General features: G+C 40.9%; 1 protein-coding gene across 1 annotated transcript in view; it reads left to right on the top strand.

Moving 5' to 3' along the window:
* The first annotated feature begins 8,729 nt into the window (after nucleotides 1-8,729).
* FAM20C (FAM20C golgi associated secretory pathway kinase) overlaps nucleotides 8,730-17,994 on the top strand; it is a 211,735-nt gene continuing 202,470 nt past the window's right edge. Inside the window, exon 1 of the mRNA XM_056533606.1 lies at nucleotides 8,730-10,160. Within this exon, the coding sequence (XP_056389581.1) occupies nucleotides 9,613-10,160 (548 nt within the window). The 5' untranslated portion in view covers nucleotides 8,730-9,612. The remainder of the gene's footprint in view (nucleotides 10,161-17,994) is intronic.

Consider the following 17,994-nt stretch of genomic DNA (forward strand, 5'->3'; position numbering starts at 1 on the left):
CTCCAAAGTTCAGAGCGAGATCTGGTTCGCCAGGCTCGGCTTGCTCATCTCTATTGGTATACATTTCTCTATTCAACCTTGTACTGCAGATGTAGCTCAGACTAGGCATGTGTTGATGGACTGGGTTGTGTAGTAAAATAATGCAAACTCAACACATACATGGAAACTAAATTCCCATTTTTGTCAGGCGACTAAATCTTTGTCTTTGTGACTATGTGGAGAAAGGAATTGGTAAAATTATCTTTGCTGTCCTGTTTAGGCTCAGTTTAAGTTATTTCCACCATCCTTACAATGACAACAGCAAAATCTGTCTTCATGCCATTCTTGGGGTTGGGGAAAAGAAATGGAAGGGATCCATAATAAAATGGGCATAGACCATGATTTAACAATTGTAATTATATTGATTCAAATATTTCTGACCAACAATAATCTGGATTTAAAGGGGTACTCCCAAAACATTCTCTTTTAATCAGCTGGTGCCAGAATGTTAAACAGATTTGTAATTTACTTCTATTAAAAAATCTTAGTCCTTCCTGTACTTATCAGCAGTTGTATGCTCCACAGGAAGTTCTTTTCTTTTGGAATTTCCTTTTGTCTGACCACAGTGCTCTCTGCTGACACCTCAGTCCATTTTAGGAACTGTCCAGAGTAGGAGCAAATCCCCATAGCAAACCTCTCTTAAATGGACAGAGGTGTCAGCAGAGAGCACTGTGGTCAGACATGAAGGAAATTCAAAAAGAAAGAAACTTCCTGTGGAGCATACAGCAGCTGATAAGTACAGGAAGGATTAAGATTTTTTAATAGAAGTCATTTACAAATCTGTTTAACTTTCTGGCACCAGTTGATTTAAAAAAAAATGTACCCCTTTAATATTGTTTTCTTTTAACAATCAATTAATATTTTGTCATGATGCTATGTTTAAAATTTTTTCTATTTTAATTTTAAATACGTAAAAAAAATCTTAATTTCATGGTAAAATCTGTAATCTTTGTCATCTTTACACAAACAATGAAGTGGATCAAAGACGGCTACAGTTACATCTTTTTTGTTATTTCCCTAAAATCCTATTGGTCCCTTGGTTTGTCTAATGATAACAGTAGACAGTATAATGCAGTAAAAAGTGGGCACAAACCTTTTCCGTCTAGCCTAATGGTGGGCTTAAAATTTCTTTGTGCAGTCTCAATTTACAATGGCCCAAAGGGCAAAAGATAAAGAGTGACCTACAAAACGGGACTACTGGGCACATTTTGAAATATTGAAGCAAGGCTTTGATATACAACAGAACCCCAAGAATGCCTCAATCTCAGGTGAGATCTGTTCTTTTAGTAAAAAAATGTATCTTAGATTTGAGCAAGAGTCAACGCGCCCATTGGTAGCCAATAGAAGTATTATCATGGTTGTTTGGGATTTTAGAAGAAATATTTATCATAAAGTATAAGGGGGAAATTAAACAACATGCATTTCATTGCCTAGGTGTGAACGTTCAGTAGGGAAATGGATGTAATTCATAGGCAGATAGATAGATAGATAATACGCATTCAACCTTGTATTCAGATTAGTCATGTGTTGATGGACTGGGCTGTGCTTACCCTTGGGTTGATGTAGTGAAATGTAACAATGGATCCTGGAAAAAAGTCAAATATAAAATCTGAACAATTGGTTAAAATTCAAAGTCACTAATCCAGCCGACTCTACACGTACATGGAAACTCAAAATGTTGCGTTTTTGTCATAGACTAAATATTTGTCTTTCTGACTAATTGGAAAAAGGAAATTTCCATTACCTATCCCGTTTACGCTGAGTCAAAGATAATTCCCCCTATCCTCACAATGACTATAGCAGAATTTGCAGTCATTGTGATAATGTTGTCATTGTAAGATAGACACAATGAAAAGTCATCTGTATATGATTCAGTAATTGTAGCAATATTATTTGGTGATGATTCTATTGGATCAGACCGATAATAATCTGATTGTAAAATAAATGTATCCAAACATTATATATATATATATATATATATATATATATATATATATATATATTTATTTATTTATACATTGTCTGTCTTTACTGTGATAACATTTTCTTACAGAGGATGATTAAATATATGGGTCCCATGGCACCTTCTTTAGCTACAAAATAAAAGGAGTGCGCCTAATAGTCTCCTAGGCATGTTTATTGTAGGGTTAGTTACAGCTGCTGCTATAGGGCTCATAGACAAATGGGCTCTGGCTCCGATTGGCCTCAGCGACTTTGCTAGTCCCATCTCTCCAAGAATAGCCCTTCCTCTCATCCCTTAACACAGGTTCTCATAATTTCTCATAATTTCATACAACCACTAAATATTTTAGAATAGTGAGAGGAAAATGGAGTGCCTGGAGCTGGATTTGAAGCCATGACCAAAAAAATATAAAAAGAAAACCCTTTTAAACCTTCACTGGCTGTTGCGTAAAACTTGAGAATCACATGTTCTTTCAAAATAAATGTGGAACCAGCAACACTGTCTCCAGTTAATGTTTTTCCCACCAGATAGAACAGGGTATAGCATAAAAGCCTGATGTGGGGAATTGCCTCTGGAGCGCTGATACAGATGGGATCCCACTGGTTAAAGGCACAGTGCAGGCTCTTCACTTTCCCATTTTTGAGTGTAATGACCTCAGTTATTGCCTGTACCGGTAGATGTCCTTTCTGGTAGCCTATTGGGTGTGTATGACATTTAGGTTCTTCATCAACTGCGAACTATGTTAATCCCTTTGTAGGTGGCTACTGTTGAGCCCAGAAGGATGCTTCAGTAGAAGCTTAAGAGGATGCCATAGCACAAACAGGACTTTATTAAGATGGGCTGATGTCCCTTGAACCTTGCAATGCCTTCTACTGTCTACTGTACATGGTTAAGGAATATTAAAGAGAGAACTTACATTCTTGTGCACCTTATATGTGACTCTCCTGCCTTGCTCAAGAAAAGATCCATAGGTGACCCATCCAAATCAAATACTGTGAGATCAAGAAGTAGTCAACACATCTGTACACACAGTACATTATAAATATAGATGACAGGACAGCACTCACCATACAACGAGGCTTTGTTGACGCATTCCGGTGGTGACAAGCGGATGCAGCGGTGGAGGTGGGGGCAAGACCTGGACACTATTTCATGCCTCCACAGCGCTTCTTCAAGCCGGTGTGCACACCGGGTAGAAGAAGTGCTGTGAAGGCGTGAAACAGTGTGTCCGGTCTTGCCCTCTGCATCTCCGCTGTGGATTGAGAGTGCACAAAAATTTAAGATAATTTTAAATTGTCATTTTAATAAATCAGCTACCACTGCAAAAGTCAAAATAAATATTACTTCATCCTAAGGAGTTTTGATAAAATAACTTAAGCAGTGTGAAAATAAAAAGGTTGCAACATTTTTTGCAAAATAATTTGCGACAAATGTACACACAAAAGCTTTGTCAATACAATGGTTTTCATATACAGCTGAATCCCCAAAATGCCTGTATTAGAGGTAAGTGTAGATACTTGAAAAGTCATCTAAAATATGAGGTGCCAATAAGCCCATTGGTAGTCAGCAGCCCTGCTATCGTTGTTTAAGAATTCGTTACCAATATCAGATATAAAAGAAGGGAAATAGAACAAAATATGTTTTTTAGACCTAGTGTGTGCAAAAAGATTCATAATTCCCCTATAAATTCACATATATGGTATTCAGTACAGACCTCTAGTCATCTCTGCATTGAAGATGAAGTTTAAACTAGTCATGTGTTGATGGACTGGGATGTGTTCACCCTTGGGCTGATGTAGTGAAATAAAAGGCAATAAATCCTGGAAAATAGTAAAATAGAGAATATCAACACGTTTCTCAAAAATCAAACGTCATTAATCCAGCCCACTCAACACATACATGGAAACTACCATCCAAACATCATGTTTTTGTCAAGTACCTTTACAGGATGGACTAAATGTTTGTCTTTGTGACTATGTGGAAAAAAGGAATTGTTAAATAACCTTTTTTGTCCTGTTTAAAGAGACCTGTCAGCAAGTTTTTTGGGTATAAAGTTAGGACATGGCTGAATAGGGCCATTGAAACTAAATCTGTACATATCTCTCATTATGTAATAGACTCTTCCAGCCCTGAGATATCAAAATTTATAGACATATGCCAATTAGGCTTTGGAGCCCACTGGGCATTCCCCTCGGCCCCTAAAGGCCAGCACAGTTTAGCCTGTAGTGGTGGTCAAGTGGGGTAGAGGAGGTGACCAGAGTATATAGAGGAGTGACTAACTGGTGACGGGGTTGCTTTGCCTTAGTGGCTAAGGGGAACGCCTAGTGGGATCCAAAGCCTAATTTTCATATATCAGTGCTGGAGGGGGTCAAATAACTAAATACCTGCTGACAGGTCCACAGGCAACTGAGTTGAGTCATCTTCCTAACAATGACCACAGTTAAATCTATCTTCATGCCGTTCCATTGGTTGACAGCAGAAAAGTATAGAGGATTGCGAGATCGTCTGGCGCCGACTAAATTAGTTGGCAATAGGACCACGTGGACATTGCCTATCGTCTTGCGGGAAGGCAATGTATTCCACATGGATTATCATTGGTGAAGGTTCAGAGGCAGATCCTGCGGCACTGGAATTTCTGAACATAATTTCTAAGCAGAATGACACTTGAAAATTCCTCAGAATGAACCTAGCCTTAAAGGGGTACTTCGTTGGAAATATCTTATCCCTTATCCATCCCTGTCATTTGGTGCAGATGTGGTGGCCCTGTGTAGAGGAAGAGTGGGAGCAGTTGTCCATGGCAACCAATCAGATCGCTTCTTTCATTTTTGAAAAGACCTCTGAAAAATAATGAAAGAAGAAATCTGATTGGTTGCTTTAGGCAACTGGTAAACCTTTTGTCTGCACAGGTTTTGATAAATCTCCCCCATGTTCTCCTAAGAAAAATTGGACCAATAACAGCTCAGCTTTCATTTTACCAGAGCTTGGTAACATATAAAAGCTGAGCTGCGATTGGTTGTTATGGGCAGCAAAGAAAGTTTATTTCGTCAGAACGATGCCCTTACCTGGACCATAGTTTCCCGTTTTTGTTTTGCTCCATGCAATTCATTATGAGACAAAGGAGATATGGGGGGGGGGGGGGGTCAAGACGAAGCTTCTGTGACATATGATATTAAGTATGGACGCTGCTATGTAAAATATGTCCATTTGTGTCAGTCAAGGAGAAAGGGAAAAGCTCTGGAAGTTGCTGGAGGCAGTAAATACCTAATATGTATGTTCACGTTTGCATCCAAGGCGCTGCTAGGAAGCTCTAATAGAGATTCTATCAGATAAGACAGGAAGACTAGTGCAGTATATTTTATTATTCCCACAAAAGTGACCAGTGGACCAACTTGTAAGTCCCTGTACATCAGGCAGCAGGGAGGTCCTGTATGCAACAAATTCAGCAATGTATGTTAGTTTGCACAACACAACATGACGGAGCCTTACGTGGAGGAAGTAGGGGGATCTATGGTATCAGATAGCCAGACATAGATAGATATGAGATAGATAGATAAATAGATAGATATGAGATAGATAGATACAGTGGTGTCGCGACCTGGGTGCGGGCCGCACCGGGTGACACGAGCCTGATGGGGTGACACCATGGCGCTAAGCACCCCAAACATCCGCTAGTATCCACCCCACCCCCACCCCCCTGGCCTCAGCTGTGCCGGCCAGTGCCAAGTCCACCAGTTCACAATACCAGCACACACTTTTTTTTATTTTTTTCAAAGATAAAGAAAAACGTGTGGTTCCCCTTCTCATTCTCAGCCAGATACCAACCAAGCAGCAACCTCCTGACATTACCAGGATGGGAGACAACCATTGTTACTGGCCCTCCCCAGCCTAAATAACGCCAGCCTGTTTCCATCTAGGCCCAGTAGCGCCATTTTTGATGCACCAGGCCTGTTGGTACCGGCTCTTCCAGGCACCCCAGTGGCGGTGGGTACCAGGGTAATAATTGGGGGTTAGTGCTAGATGGTTTTGGGGCTGAAAAAAATATTTTATTACAAAAAACACTCCCCCACAAGCCATTGTTAACATTTCATTTAAATAAAAAATAAAAAACGTTGGTCATCGATGTAGGCCTCCAAATCCATAGTTATCCTCAGCATAGAAGTATCTGAAATGAGAAGAAAAGCACAGAAAATGGGTTATTACATTTTGGCAGTGTGTTCCCAAACAAGGAGCCTCCAGCTGTTGCTAAACTACAACCCCCATCATGATGATGAGGCTGACATGAGGAGGCACAGGGTTGGGAGGGGGACAATGAGGAGGAAGCACACTAATGCCATGTTTAAGGGGAGGGGGGTGATGTGGGTGACATGAGAAGGCATTTGTGGGGTTAAGGATGCTTGGCATACTGACATCAGGCACAGTATATCAAATGGGGATGGGTGACCATGGAGGGCATGAGGCAAAATATATAATATATGGGGGCACTAGTGTATAATTTATTTATGGTGCATAGTTTGTTTTGCATTTCAGAAGGGATAGTGTATATGTACCAGCTTAATTAGATAAGAAAAGACAATAGAGAAGATGTCACCTGTAGTTACTGATATTCTTATGTATTCTCCTCACTATAGAGAAGACGTCACCTGTAGTCACTGATATCATTGTGTATTCTCCTCACTATAGAGAAGACGTCACCTGTAATCACTGATATCATTCTGTATTCTCCTCACTATAGAGAAGACGTCACCTGTAGTCACTGATATCATTGTGTATTCTCCTCACTATAGAGAAGACATCACCTTTAGTCACTGATGTTCTTGTGTATTCTCCTCACTATGTCCCATCAATGCTGGAGTCACTTGTAAGTTATGATGAGTGAAACTACAACTCCCAGCATAACCTTACTACTGCTTAAGCCATTCTGGAAGCTGTAGGGTTAAATGGGGAAAACTTCTTTAGCCCTTTCCCATTCTGTGGCAATTGGTATATTTCATTATTATACTGGAGTTTTTCACAATGCGCTACACCAGTAAATACAACCACTTGAATGTAGTTATCCCGTGTGCTGCAGCAACTTCTCTAGTTTTTGTGGATATCTATTTATCTATTCTATCTAATTTATATTTATCAGTTAAACACATGGTTTACTATCTTTTGATCTATATACATCATTTCTGTATTATCTATCGATCTCATATCTATCTGTCTATCTATCTCATATTTATCTATCTATCTATCTATCTATTCATCTCATATCTATCTATCTATCTATCTCTCATATCTATCTACTGTATCTATCTATCTATCTATTTATCTCATATCTATCTATCTATCTATCATATCTATCTATCTATTTATCTCATATCTATCTATCTATCTCTCATATCTATCTATCTATCTCTCTATCTATCTACTTATCTATTTTTTATCTCATATCTATCTCATATCTATTTATCTCATATCTATTTATCTATATGTCTGTCTATCTCTCATATCTATCTAATCTATCTATCTACCTATCAATTTTTATCTCATATCTATCTATCTTATATCTATCTATTTATCTATCTTATATCTATCTATCTATCTATCTCATATCTATCTTATATATCTATCTTATATCTATCTATCTATCTTATATCTATCTATCTATCTCATATCTATCTATCTATTTCATATCTATCAATTAAACAAATAGAAAAATAGATAACAGACAAATAGATAGATAGATAGATAGATATATAATAGAAGGAGAGCAGCACCCTAGGAAAACAAGGATCGGTGCACACAGAGTCCAGACCCGGGTCAGGGATCCATATGTAAGCATTGAAAAAGGAGCTTGAAAAAGACCAGGGAGCTGGTTGAAACGTTGTTCTGGACACCCTCACTGTGATGGAATAAAACTTGTTTGGATTTTACTACTCAGTGTGCTGCGGATATTTCCAATTTCTAGAAAGATAGATAGATATGAAAACAAGAGAGATAGATGAATGAAGAGGTATTCTAGAAAAATAGATAGATATATAGACTGAAATATAGTTATTTGAGATAGATACATAGATAGATATGAGATAGATAGATAAATATGAAAATAGATAAATAGATATGGGATAGATAGATAGATAGATAGATAGATAGATATATGAAAATAGATATGGGATAGATAGATATATATGAAAATAGATAAATAGATATGAGAGATAGATAGATAGATATATATGAAAATAGATAAATAGATATGGGATAGATAGATATATATGAAAATAGATAAATAGATATGAGAGATAGATAGATAGATATGAAAATAGATAAATAGATATGGGATAGATAGACTGTAATTGTTGGCATTCTCTAATGACGTGCCCCCATTGCAGGTGGTGTGCCCCCGGGGTGCTCTGTGCCCCCACTCCCATCCAGTAGGCTCGGTGATGTGTCAGATTGCAGCCCGTCCCATTGTTATATATGGATCAGCATGGACTCTTCTTTACAAACCTTTGAGAATCTGACGCCCTCTCCTTGCCCTAAGTGGAGCTGCAGAGAAAAAAAATCACGGAAAAAAAAAGAGAGAAAAAGCTTTAGTTTTGGTCTGGCTCTGTCCTGTTACTATCACTGTAGCATTTATTTAGCCAATCTCCTAAGTGTGACGTGTAGAAGGCCGGCTCCATGGCTTGCTCATAATATTTAACACACCCACAGAAGGCTGGAGCTGCAGCACTGCTAGTTCAACCAGTCTACTGCTTTCAGCTGAAAGAGGATTTCAGTCTGCACCTGCCAAAGACCTTCCCTTCTCCTTTTCACCTCCATTCTGTCCTTTTTCTTTTCTCTCCCCCTTCCCCGGTACTCGGGCTAACATGAACCAAGGAATCAAATGACTGCCAAGGAGCCAGCAGCACAATCCCAGCTTGCACTCCCTTCTTTGTGTCATATAATTCCAGCTTGTGTTGCAGAAATGTCCACGGGCAGCCAAGGCTGCTTGGATGTAGGATCAAACAGACCTGATTTGTGACAGCACACTGGATCCTGGTGCCTGAGAAGATCTGGATCTTTTACTAGAACTTACCTTACGCAAATGGTTCTGAAGAACCGGATTGTCCTGCCAAGGGGTCAGCTGGCCGAGGATGGGAAGCGGAGCCGTGTCGTTTCCAGCCAAACATTCCAGATTGTTTTATTCATCTCATAAACCCATGCTTCTCCCCTGCTAATATCCTCCTCGCCTTTCCTATACATTCCACCGTCTTCTTCCAATGATCCATCCCTTTAAAAAAACAAAAAAACAAAATCCATCCCATTGCAATAAGGCTGAACCGAAACTCCAGACTCCTTCAATTGATCCTTATTTCATGCCTTGCAAAAGAAGCGACCCAGAAGAAGACTTTTATTTATATCTAGATTATTGTTATTATTATTGTTCTACGTTCTGCTAGATTTAGCCCAGGTTACCCGGTAATCTGGAAATTATTTTATTATTTTCTGTAAGTTACATTCCTGCTTTTTCCGTGAAAAAGCCTTTTGTTTTTTTTTGTTTAGTTTTTTTCTTTTAAATAAGTTTATTTGCAAAAAAAAGAAATTATAATATTTACGAGAGAATATTCTAATTTAATAAAGAGCGGAAGATGAAGATGATTTTAGTTCGCAAGTTCAGGGTGTTGATCCTGATGGTGTTCTTGATCGCTTGCACAATGCATATTATGATAGATCTACTACCAAAGCTGGAGAAGAGAGGAACCAGGAGTGATGGGGAGGTGGGATGCTCCTGTACTCACAACCTCAATGAGGACTGGGCGAAGCAAAGACCCAAGAATACAGCTGAATCAGGGTGGCCTAACAAGCATACGCTGAGGATCCTACAAGACTTTAGTAGCGACCCCAGCTCCAATCTCACCTCACACTCGCTGGAGAAAATCACTGGACTAATGGACAAAAATGACTCCTTTAAAAAACTGGAGCAGCGTGAAATGGTCAAAGACTTGAACAATAAACAGCTGATCCAAGATGGAAGTATAAAGAAGCCCCAGCCTGGGCTTGGGTACTCTAGGCTGGTTGCCCTGTTCCAGCATCCTCTCTATAAAAGTGCTGTTCCTGAGCTCACTGAAGATGATGTCTTGTTTAATGTGAACAGTGACATCAGGTTTAACCCCAAAGCTGCTGAAAACCAGGAATGGTAAGTGCCAAACTATACGGTCAATTTCATTTATTATGTAGTCTACCCCTAGAGTGGTGTTGGAGTTCATTCCGGTCCTGATCATTCACGAGTGACTGCAGTTTACAATGGAAGCTGAGATATGGGGAGATGGTTGGCAAGGTTGACATACTGGGCATTTACTTTACCTATTGAAATAGCAGCTTTGATGGGTTTATTAGTTTCAATGGGAACACTATTTGGAACATCATTAGAAGCCAATCCCGATATCCCAAATTCATGAAGATGTATGATGGGGGAACTCATTCTGGTGATCTTCTATTAAAAAAGGCTGGTTTAAATGGTTTATTAGTCTGAATGGAGACTATTCGGAGGATCATTAGAAGCCAACCCTGATATCCTGATGCCATACTCATAGGGGTCTGGAAGCTGAGATATGGGGAGATGTATGGTGGGGGAATTCATCCTAGTGATCTTCTTATATTATTATAAGCAGGTTTGAATGGTTAATAATAAGTCCAAATGTAATAATCCTAATGTCACACGGGGGTCCCGAAGCTTAGATATGTGGAGATGAATAATGGGGGGACTCAACTTGGGGAGCTTCTCGTACTATTAAAAAAGGCTGGTTAGAATTATTAGTGGAGACACTATTTCGAGCATCATTAGAAGCCAAACCCCATGTCCTGATGTATATATATTGCTATATATATATATATATATATATATATATATATATATATATATATTGCATCCATATAGGAGTCTTGAACCTGAAATATGGGGAGATGTATAGAGGGAGAACTCATTCTGGTGATTCTCATTCTCGTACTATTAAAAAAGGCCGGTCTGAATGGTTTATTAGTCTGAATGGAGACTATGTGGAGAATCATTAGAACCTAATCCCAATATCCCAATTACATTCTCATAGGGGTCTGGAAGCTGAGATATGGGGAGATGTATGGTGGGGGGGACTCATTCTGATGATCTTCTTGTACTAATAAAAAAAAAAGTAGGCTTGAATGGTTAACAATAAGTCCAAATGTAATAATTCTGACTCACAGAAGTCTGGAAGCTGAGATAGGGGGGTGTATGGATTGGGTGGTCTTCATTCTGGTGATTTTCATTCACTAATAGTATAGTAGCTGTGATTAATATGTAGTTAACGTGTCCTAATACAACCATTATTTAGTTGAGTTGAGGACATCATAGGTTACTAACCGCGTGCTCTGACAGCAATTACCCTCTATACCCCCCACAATGTCACTATTACAGGGGTCCGGAAGCTGGGATATAGGGAGATGTTTGACCGGGGGAATCATTCTGATTATTTTTGATAATTAATAAAATAGCAGCTTTGAATAATATATAAATACATATGGAATATCCCAGTGCTACAGTGAGATATGGGAGATGTCTAGACATTATATTGTTGGTTAGAGAGAGGACATCGCAGGTAACTAGCCACCTACTGACTGCACCCCATGTCTATCTCGCAAGGTCTTGAAGCTGAGGTTTGGGGAGATGTCTGGTGGGGCAGTTATAATTTGTTCACTATAATAACAAGAGCTTTCAAGGGTTCCTTAAACAGGATGCCTCCAGCTGTTGCAAAACTACAACTCCCAGCATTTCCTAACCAGTGTGCCTCCAGCTGTTACAAAACTACAACTACCAGCAAAACTACAGCTCCCAGCACGTCCTAACCAGTCTGCCTCCAGCTGTTACAAAATTACAACTACCAGCAAAACTATAACTCCCAGCATTTCCTAACCAGTGTGCCTCCAGCTGTTACAAAATTACAACTACCAGCAAAACTACAACTACCAGCAATTCCTAACCAGTGTGCCTCCAGCTGTTGCAAAACTACAATTCCTAGCATGCCCGGACAGCCTTCGGCTGTCCGGGCATGCTAGGAGTTGTAGTTTTGCAACAGCTGGAGGCACACTGATTAGGAAACACTGTCAAGGAAACATAATAGGTAACTAAACACCTGTTTTCACTGCAGTTAACCCCGATATCCCCTCCTATCCCTATCTCTATCACATAGTGGTATTAGATGTGGGGAGATGTTTGGCAGGGTCCTTACGCAGGTGGCTCCTATTTTAGTAGGCAAATAAAATTCCCAGAAATAAGGAACCTGCTTAGCATCTCCCAAAATCTCAGCTCCCATCCCCCTGCAAGTGTCGTACAGGGGACGGGCATGGGTATCAGGTTGAACTGCGGTCACCCGAATCTTCTGGCTTCGATTGACCTGCACCTTAAATCTCAAGATCTAACCATCCATATATAATTCTAATGAACCCCCATAACCCATGACGGAACCCCCCCCCCCCTCCCTAACCGCAATTGAACCAACACACTTTGCATTATGGGATTACATTTGTCTCCTTCAGTAAAGGTAAGTAGGTCAACCTCAAGGGGGGGAGGGGGTAGCCCTGAGGAGAACAGAGAGTAGATTAATACAGAGCACTCATTGGCGTCCATGTCTACTGACCAATTGTGCAACCCTCAGTTAACTTTAGCCTTTATTGTCCCCGTAGTAGAGTCCAGGTAAATAAGCCCATACCCAGACTGATAATATCCAGGGATCGTGCCAGTCTTTTTTTTTTTTTTTTAATTTTTAACCAAGAGGCATCATTGCCTCCGATTGTTTAACCCTTCCCAGGTTCTCCTCGGCTGCCTACGAGTTAAAGGGACCCTTGTGGATACAAAAAGAAGAGCAATTATAGCAACAAAAGAAGTAATAATACAACCGTCAGGTCGGCTGACTGTAGAACAACAGCTCCCTCATTCAAGCGCACTGGCAGCGTGTTGTCTGGAACAGCTGCATTGTACTTTGCTATGGAAGAGAGGGAGATAATTGAGGATCCAAGTCTTCATTAGAGTCCTGGGCGGATCCAGCTCATACAATAAGCCATTTATCCCATGGCAGGCACTACCCCCAGGACGGGACCAGTGCCACGGTCTTTGATGTCCCCCTAGCCCTGTTATCTAATGCTACCACCCTATACCATCGTGTCATATGGAGACATTGGCCCTCATTTACTAAGAGTGGAGTGTAGGTTTCTTTGTGGGTTTTAAGTCCCTACAATTTATTTTCCGCCACATTTTATGTGGAAACCTTAGTAAATATGTTGGGTTTTTTGTGAAAATTAGAGATGAGCGAACTTACAGTAAATTCGATTCGTCACGAACTTCTCGGCTCGGCTGTTGATGACTTATCCTGCATAAATTAGTTCAGCTTTCCGGTGCTCTGGTGGGCTGGAAAAGGTGGATACAGTCCTAGGAAAGAGTCTCCTAGGACTGTATCCACCTTTTCCAGCCCACGGGAGCACCTGAAAGCTGAACTAATTTATGCAGGATAAGTCATCAATTACCGCGCCGAGAAGTTCGTGACAAATCGAATTTACTGTAAAATCGATCATCTCTAGTGAAAATGTCAGGAACACGCCCCTTTTTGGAGACCACGCCCCATTTCCCCAGCGGCCACGCCCCCTTTACAGGTTTTCTTAGCAAAGTGAGTTAGTCTGGGTTTTTTTCAATTCTGGCGCAAATTCTGGCGCACAATCTGGTGCAGACAGAATTTCTGGCGCAATGCGACAGAATCTGTCGCACAACCTGACAAAACATGTCGGGTTTTAATTCAATATTTGCAGCTGCCGCTTTTTCCTCGTCTTTATTTATTTTTTTTTCCCACCAATGGCTTTTAGATTATAAATGTGTCGTAGTAAAAAAATAAATAAATTCAGCTGTTCGCTCTTAATTGCTTTTACCTATTGAGCCCTGAAGGTTAATTCAGGCACTCAATGTACTTGGTGCAGCACGAAGAGAGTTTAGGTTTCCTGTTCTGTCCTATACAAACCCAAGAGTGTACATCCTTTAGAGGCAGATCCTATGGGCCCCCTAAATGGGCACTGTCAGATATAAAATCTTTTTATATGTTGTACATTTTGGCAGAACAATAGTTTTTCTAACATACTTCTTTAAAAAAAAAAATCACATTTTCTTAAAGAAAACTGTCTTTGAAAATCCCACCACTAGGGGTCCCCATACCTTCTTGGACAGTGATGTGTCCCACAGCAGCATGAGTGTGTCCAATGACATGGACACGAGATGGCTGATTGACAAAGCTGCAGAAGGAACACAGCCTGCAGCAACACAGAGTTTTACCAAAACATGTGACTCCAGCTGTTGCAAAACTACAACTCCAAGCATGCCTGGACAGTCAAAGGATATCTGGGCATGCTGGGAATTGTGGTTTTGCAAAAGCTGTAGGCACATAGCTGAAGGCAACACTGCTGTAAAAAGAGTTATCCAAACACTGTAACCTCCAACTATTCCAAAACTACAAGTCCCAGCATTACAGGACAGCCAAATGATGACGAATAACATAGAAAGATCTAAGTTATACAGGTATTCCAACCTTAAAGGGGTACTTCAGTGGAAATTTTATTTTTTTTTTTTAATCAAAGGGTGCCAGAAACTTAAACAGATTTGTATATTATTTCTATTAAAAAATATTTATCCTTCCAGTACTTATTAGAGGCTGTGTATTACAGAAAAAGTTCCTTTCTTTTTGGATTTCTATTTTTTTTCTGTCCACAGTGCTCTCTGCTGACACCTCTGTCCATATCAGGAACTGTCCAGAGCAGGAGCAAATCTTCATAGCAAACCTATGCTGCTCTGGACAGTTCCTGATACAGACAGAGGTGTCCGCAGAGAGCACTGTGGACAGAAAAAGAAAAAAATTCAAAAAGAAAGGAACTTTCTCTGTAATATACAGCCACTAATAAGTACTGGTAGGATAATGATTTTTTAATAGAAGTCATTTACAAATCTGTTTAACTTTCTGGCACCAATTGATAAAAAAAAAAAAAAAAATGTTTTCCACTGGAGTACCCCTTTAAACATTTACCCCTCATTCATAGAATAGAGCATGTGCCATATTATGGGGGTCCAACCACAGGGATGCCCTCCGATCTCCAGAATAGATCGGCGAGTCGCATTTGCACACTGTCATTCCATTTTTTGTCAGTGACAGTGTTTCCGAATAAGAGTGCCTACAGCTGTTGCAAAAACTACAACTCCCAGTAGTCAAATCGTATCTTCCAACCATTGGGACACCCTGTGACCATGTATTCACATCATAGTACCATTTATGGTACTATGGTTTCCCATACTCTGGTTGGCATTGTTTCCCAACCAGAGTATGCTCCAGCTGTTACAAAACTACAACTCTCAGCATGCCCGGACAGCCTTCGGCTGTCCGGGCATGCTGGAAGTTGTAGTTTTGCAACAGCTGGAGCACACTCTGGTTGGGAAACACTGGTCTAGAAAGCTGCAGAAGATAGCCCATTGCAACACCAGAAGGAAGGCCCATTTTCACCTTTTGCCACTTACCTTTTTATTTTATTTAATTTTTTTTAATGTTTGGGTGGGGGGTGGAGGAGGAGAGTTATTTATTAAATGTAATATATTTAGCTACAATGTTCATGAAACCCAATGAGTTTTGAAAATCCTAAAAGGCAATGAGAAGTTACCAGGAGAAGTGGGACTACCTAAAAATGTAACAGATATTTTTAAAATAAATCAATGAATGGTTACATTCTAGGTGGGAGATCCATCAGACTCTGTTCAGCAATTTTTCTCAAGTCCATAGGGTAAAGAAATGCTATAAGCGACTGTTGGACAACCAAAAATGATTTACGATTTTCTTGAGTTTAATAATTCTTTTGCTTTATTTATTTATTTTCATTCTTCAAAAAGTGCATGTAGTATAAATGAAAGCTTTACAAGCTTAAAGGAGGGGTTTCATACAAAAAAAAAAATTGTTCCGTCTTCGTAGGATAGAGGATAAGTTTTAGATGGATGGGGGTCTGAGTGCTGGGGCCCCCCGCAATCTCCTGTAGGGAGCCCCGGGAGCGGCGCATAATGACCCACACCCAAAACGGGGGCCGCCACGTCCCCTCCAAATATCTCTATGGTTGAGCTGAAGCTAGCCGAACGGCTTTCCCATAGAGATATATGAAGGGGGCGTGGCAGCTTCTGGCGGGGGTTGTGAGGTGCCGCTACTAGGGAGAGCCAGGGCTTCGTACAGGAGATCACAGGGGGCCCCAGCGCTCAGACCCCCCGTGGTCTAAAACTTACCCCCTATCTTCAACTCAGTAGGGACTCATTATGGTTTTGGTTGAGCTTGATGAACTCTTGTCTTTTTTCAACCTTATGAACTATGTTACTATGTTACTATCCTCTGAAGAGGCAATACATTTTTTTGTATTTAAAACAAATGCATCATGGGAGAGGTCTAAAGGTTTTGACATATTTACAGTTCTAGCTTGACGTTTTGGGGTTTCTCCCCCTTACTTTTGCGTAACATATAGACATATTTAAAGTTCTGATGCAATGTTTCTGGGGTTCCTTTCCCTTACTCATGCATCACATTCAGACATATTAGAAGTTCTGACGCGATGTTTCAGGGGTTCTTTTCCCTTATTCATGTGTCACATTTAGACATATTAACAGTTCTGACGCAATGTTTTGGGGATTCCTTTCCCTTACTCATGCATCACATTCAAACATATTAACAGTTCTGATGCGATGTTTCGGAGGTCCCTTTCCCTTACTCATGCATCACGTTCAGACATATTAATAGTTCTGATGCAATGTTTCAGGGGTTCCTCCTTCTTACTCATGTGTCACGTTCAGACATATAAACTGTTATGATTCGGCTAGCTGGATGTGGATCCACTGTGTCAGCGAGGGATTGGCGTGGACCGTGTCGGTGGACCGGTTCTAGGGTTGCTACTGGTTTTCACCAGAGCCCGCCGCAAAGCGGGATGGTCTTGCTGCGGCGGTAGCAACCAGGTCGTATCCACCGACAACGGCTCAACCTCGCTGACTGCTGAGAAGGCGTGGGACAGAAGGACTAGACAGAGGCAAGGTCAGACGTAGCAGAAGGTCGGGGCAGGCAGCAAGGTTCGTAGTCAATGAGGATAGCAGAAGATCTGGAACACAGGCTTTGGACAACACTAACGCTTTCTCTGGCACAAGGCAACAAGATCCGGCAAGGAAGTGCAGGGGAAGTGAGGTAATATAGCCAGGGAGCAGGTGGAAGCTAATTGGACTGATTGGGCCAGGCACCAATCACTGGTGCACTGGCCCTTTAAATCTTAGAGAGCTGGCGCGCGCGCGCCCTAGAGAGCGGAGCCGCGCGCGCCAGAACGTGACAGCCAGGGACTGGGACGGGTAAGTGGCTTGGGATGCGATTCGCGAGCGGGCGCGTCCCTCTATGCGAATCGCATCCCCATCGTGAATGTCAGTGCAGCGCTCCCGGTCAGCGGGTCTGACCGGGGCGCTGCAGAGAGAGGAACGCCGCGAGCGCTCCGGGGAGGAGCAGGGACCCGGAGCGCTCGGCGTAACATAAACAAATTTGAAGCGACATTTCTTGGGTTCCTCCCCCTTACTCATGCGTCATGCATGAGTAAGGGGGGAGGAACCCCTGAAACATTGCACCAGAACTGTGAATATGTCTAACTGTTTGGACTTTTGCCATGATGCATTTGTTTTAAGCTTGTAAATCTTTTGTTTGTACTACGTGCACTTTATGAAGAATGAAGAAAAACAAAAGAATTATTCAACTGAAGAAAATCATAAGTCATTTATGGTTGTGTATCTGCCACTTATAGCGTGTCCTTACCCTATGAACTTGTGAAAAAAATGCCTAATAAAAAAAAAGCAAACAGCTAGAGGAAAAAAGCTTTCTGTAGTAATATCAGGAAGTATTACTCTACTAAGAGAGTAGTTTATGCAAGGAATAGCCTTCCTGTAGAAGTGATAGTTGCAAATGCAGTGAAGG

Source organism: Hyla sarda, chromosome 8, assembly GCF_029499605.1.
Source record: "Hyla sarda isolate aHylSar1 chromosome 8, aHylSar1.hap1, whole genome shotgun sequence".
NCBI classification, from domain to species: domain Eukaryota; kingdom Metazoa; phylum Chordata; class Amphibia; order Anura; family Hylidae; genus Hyla; species Hyla sarda.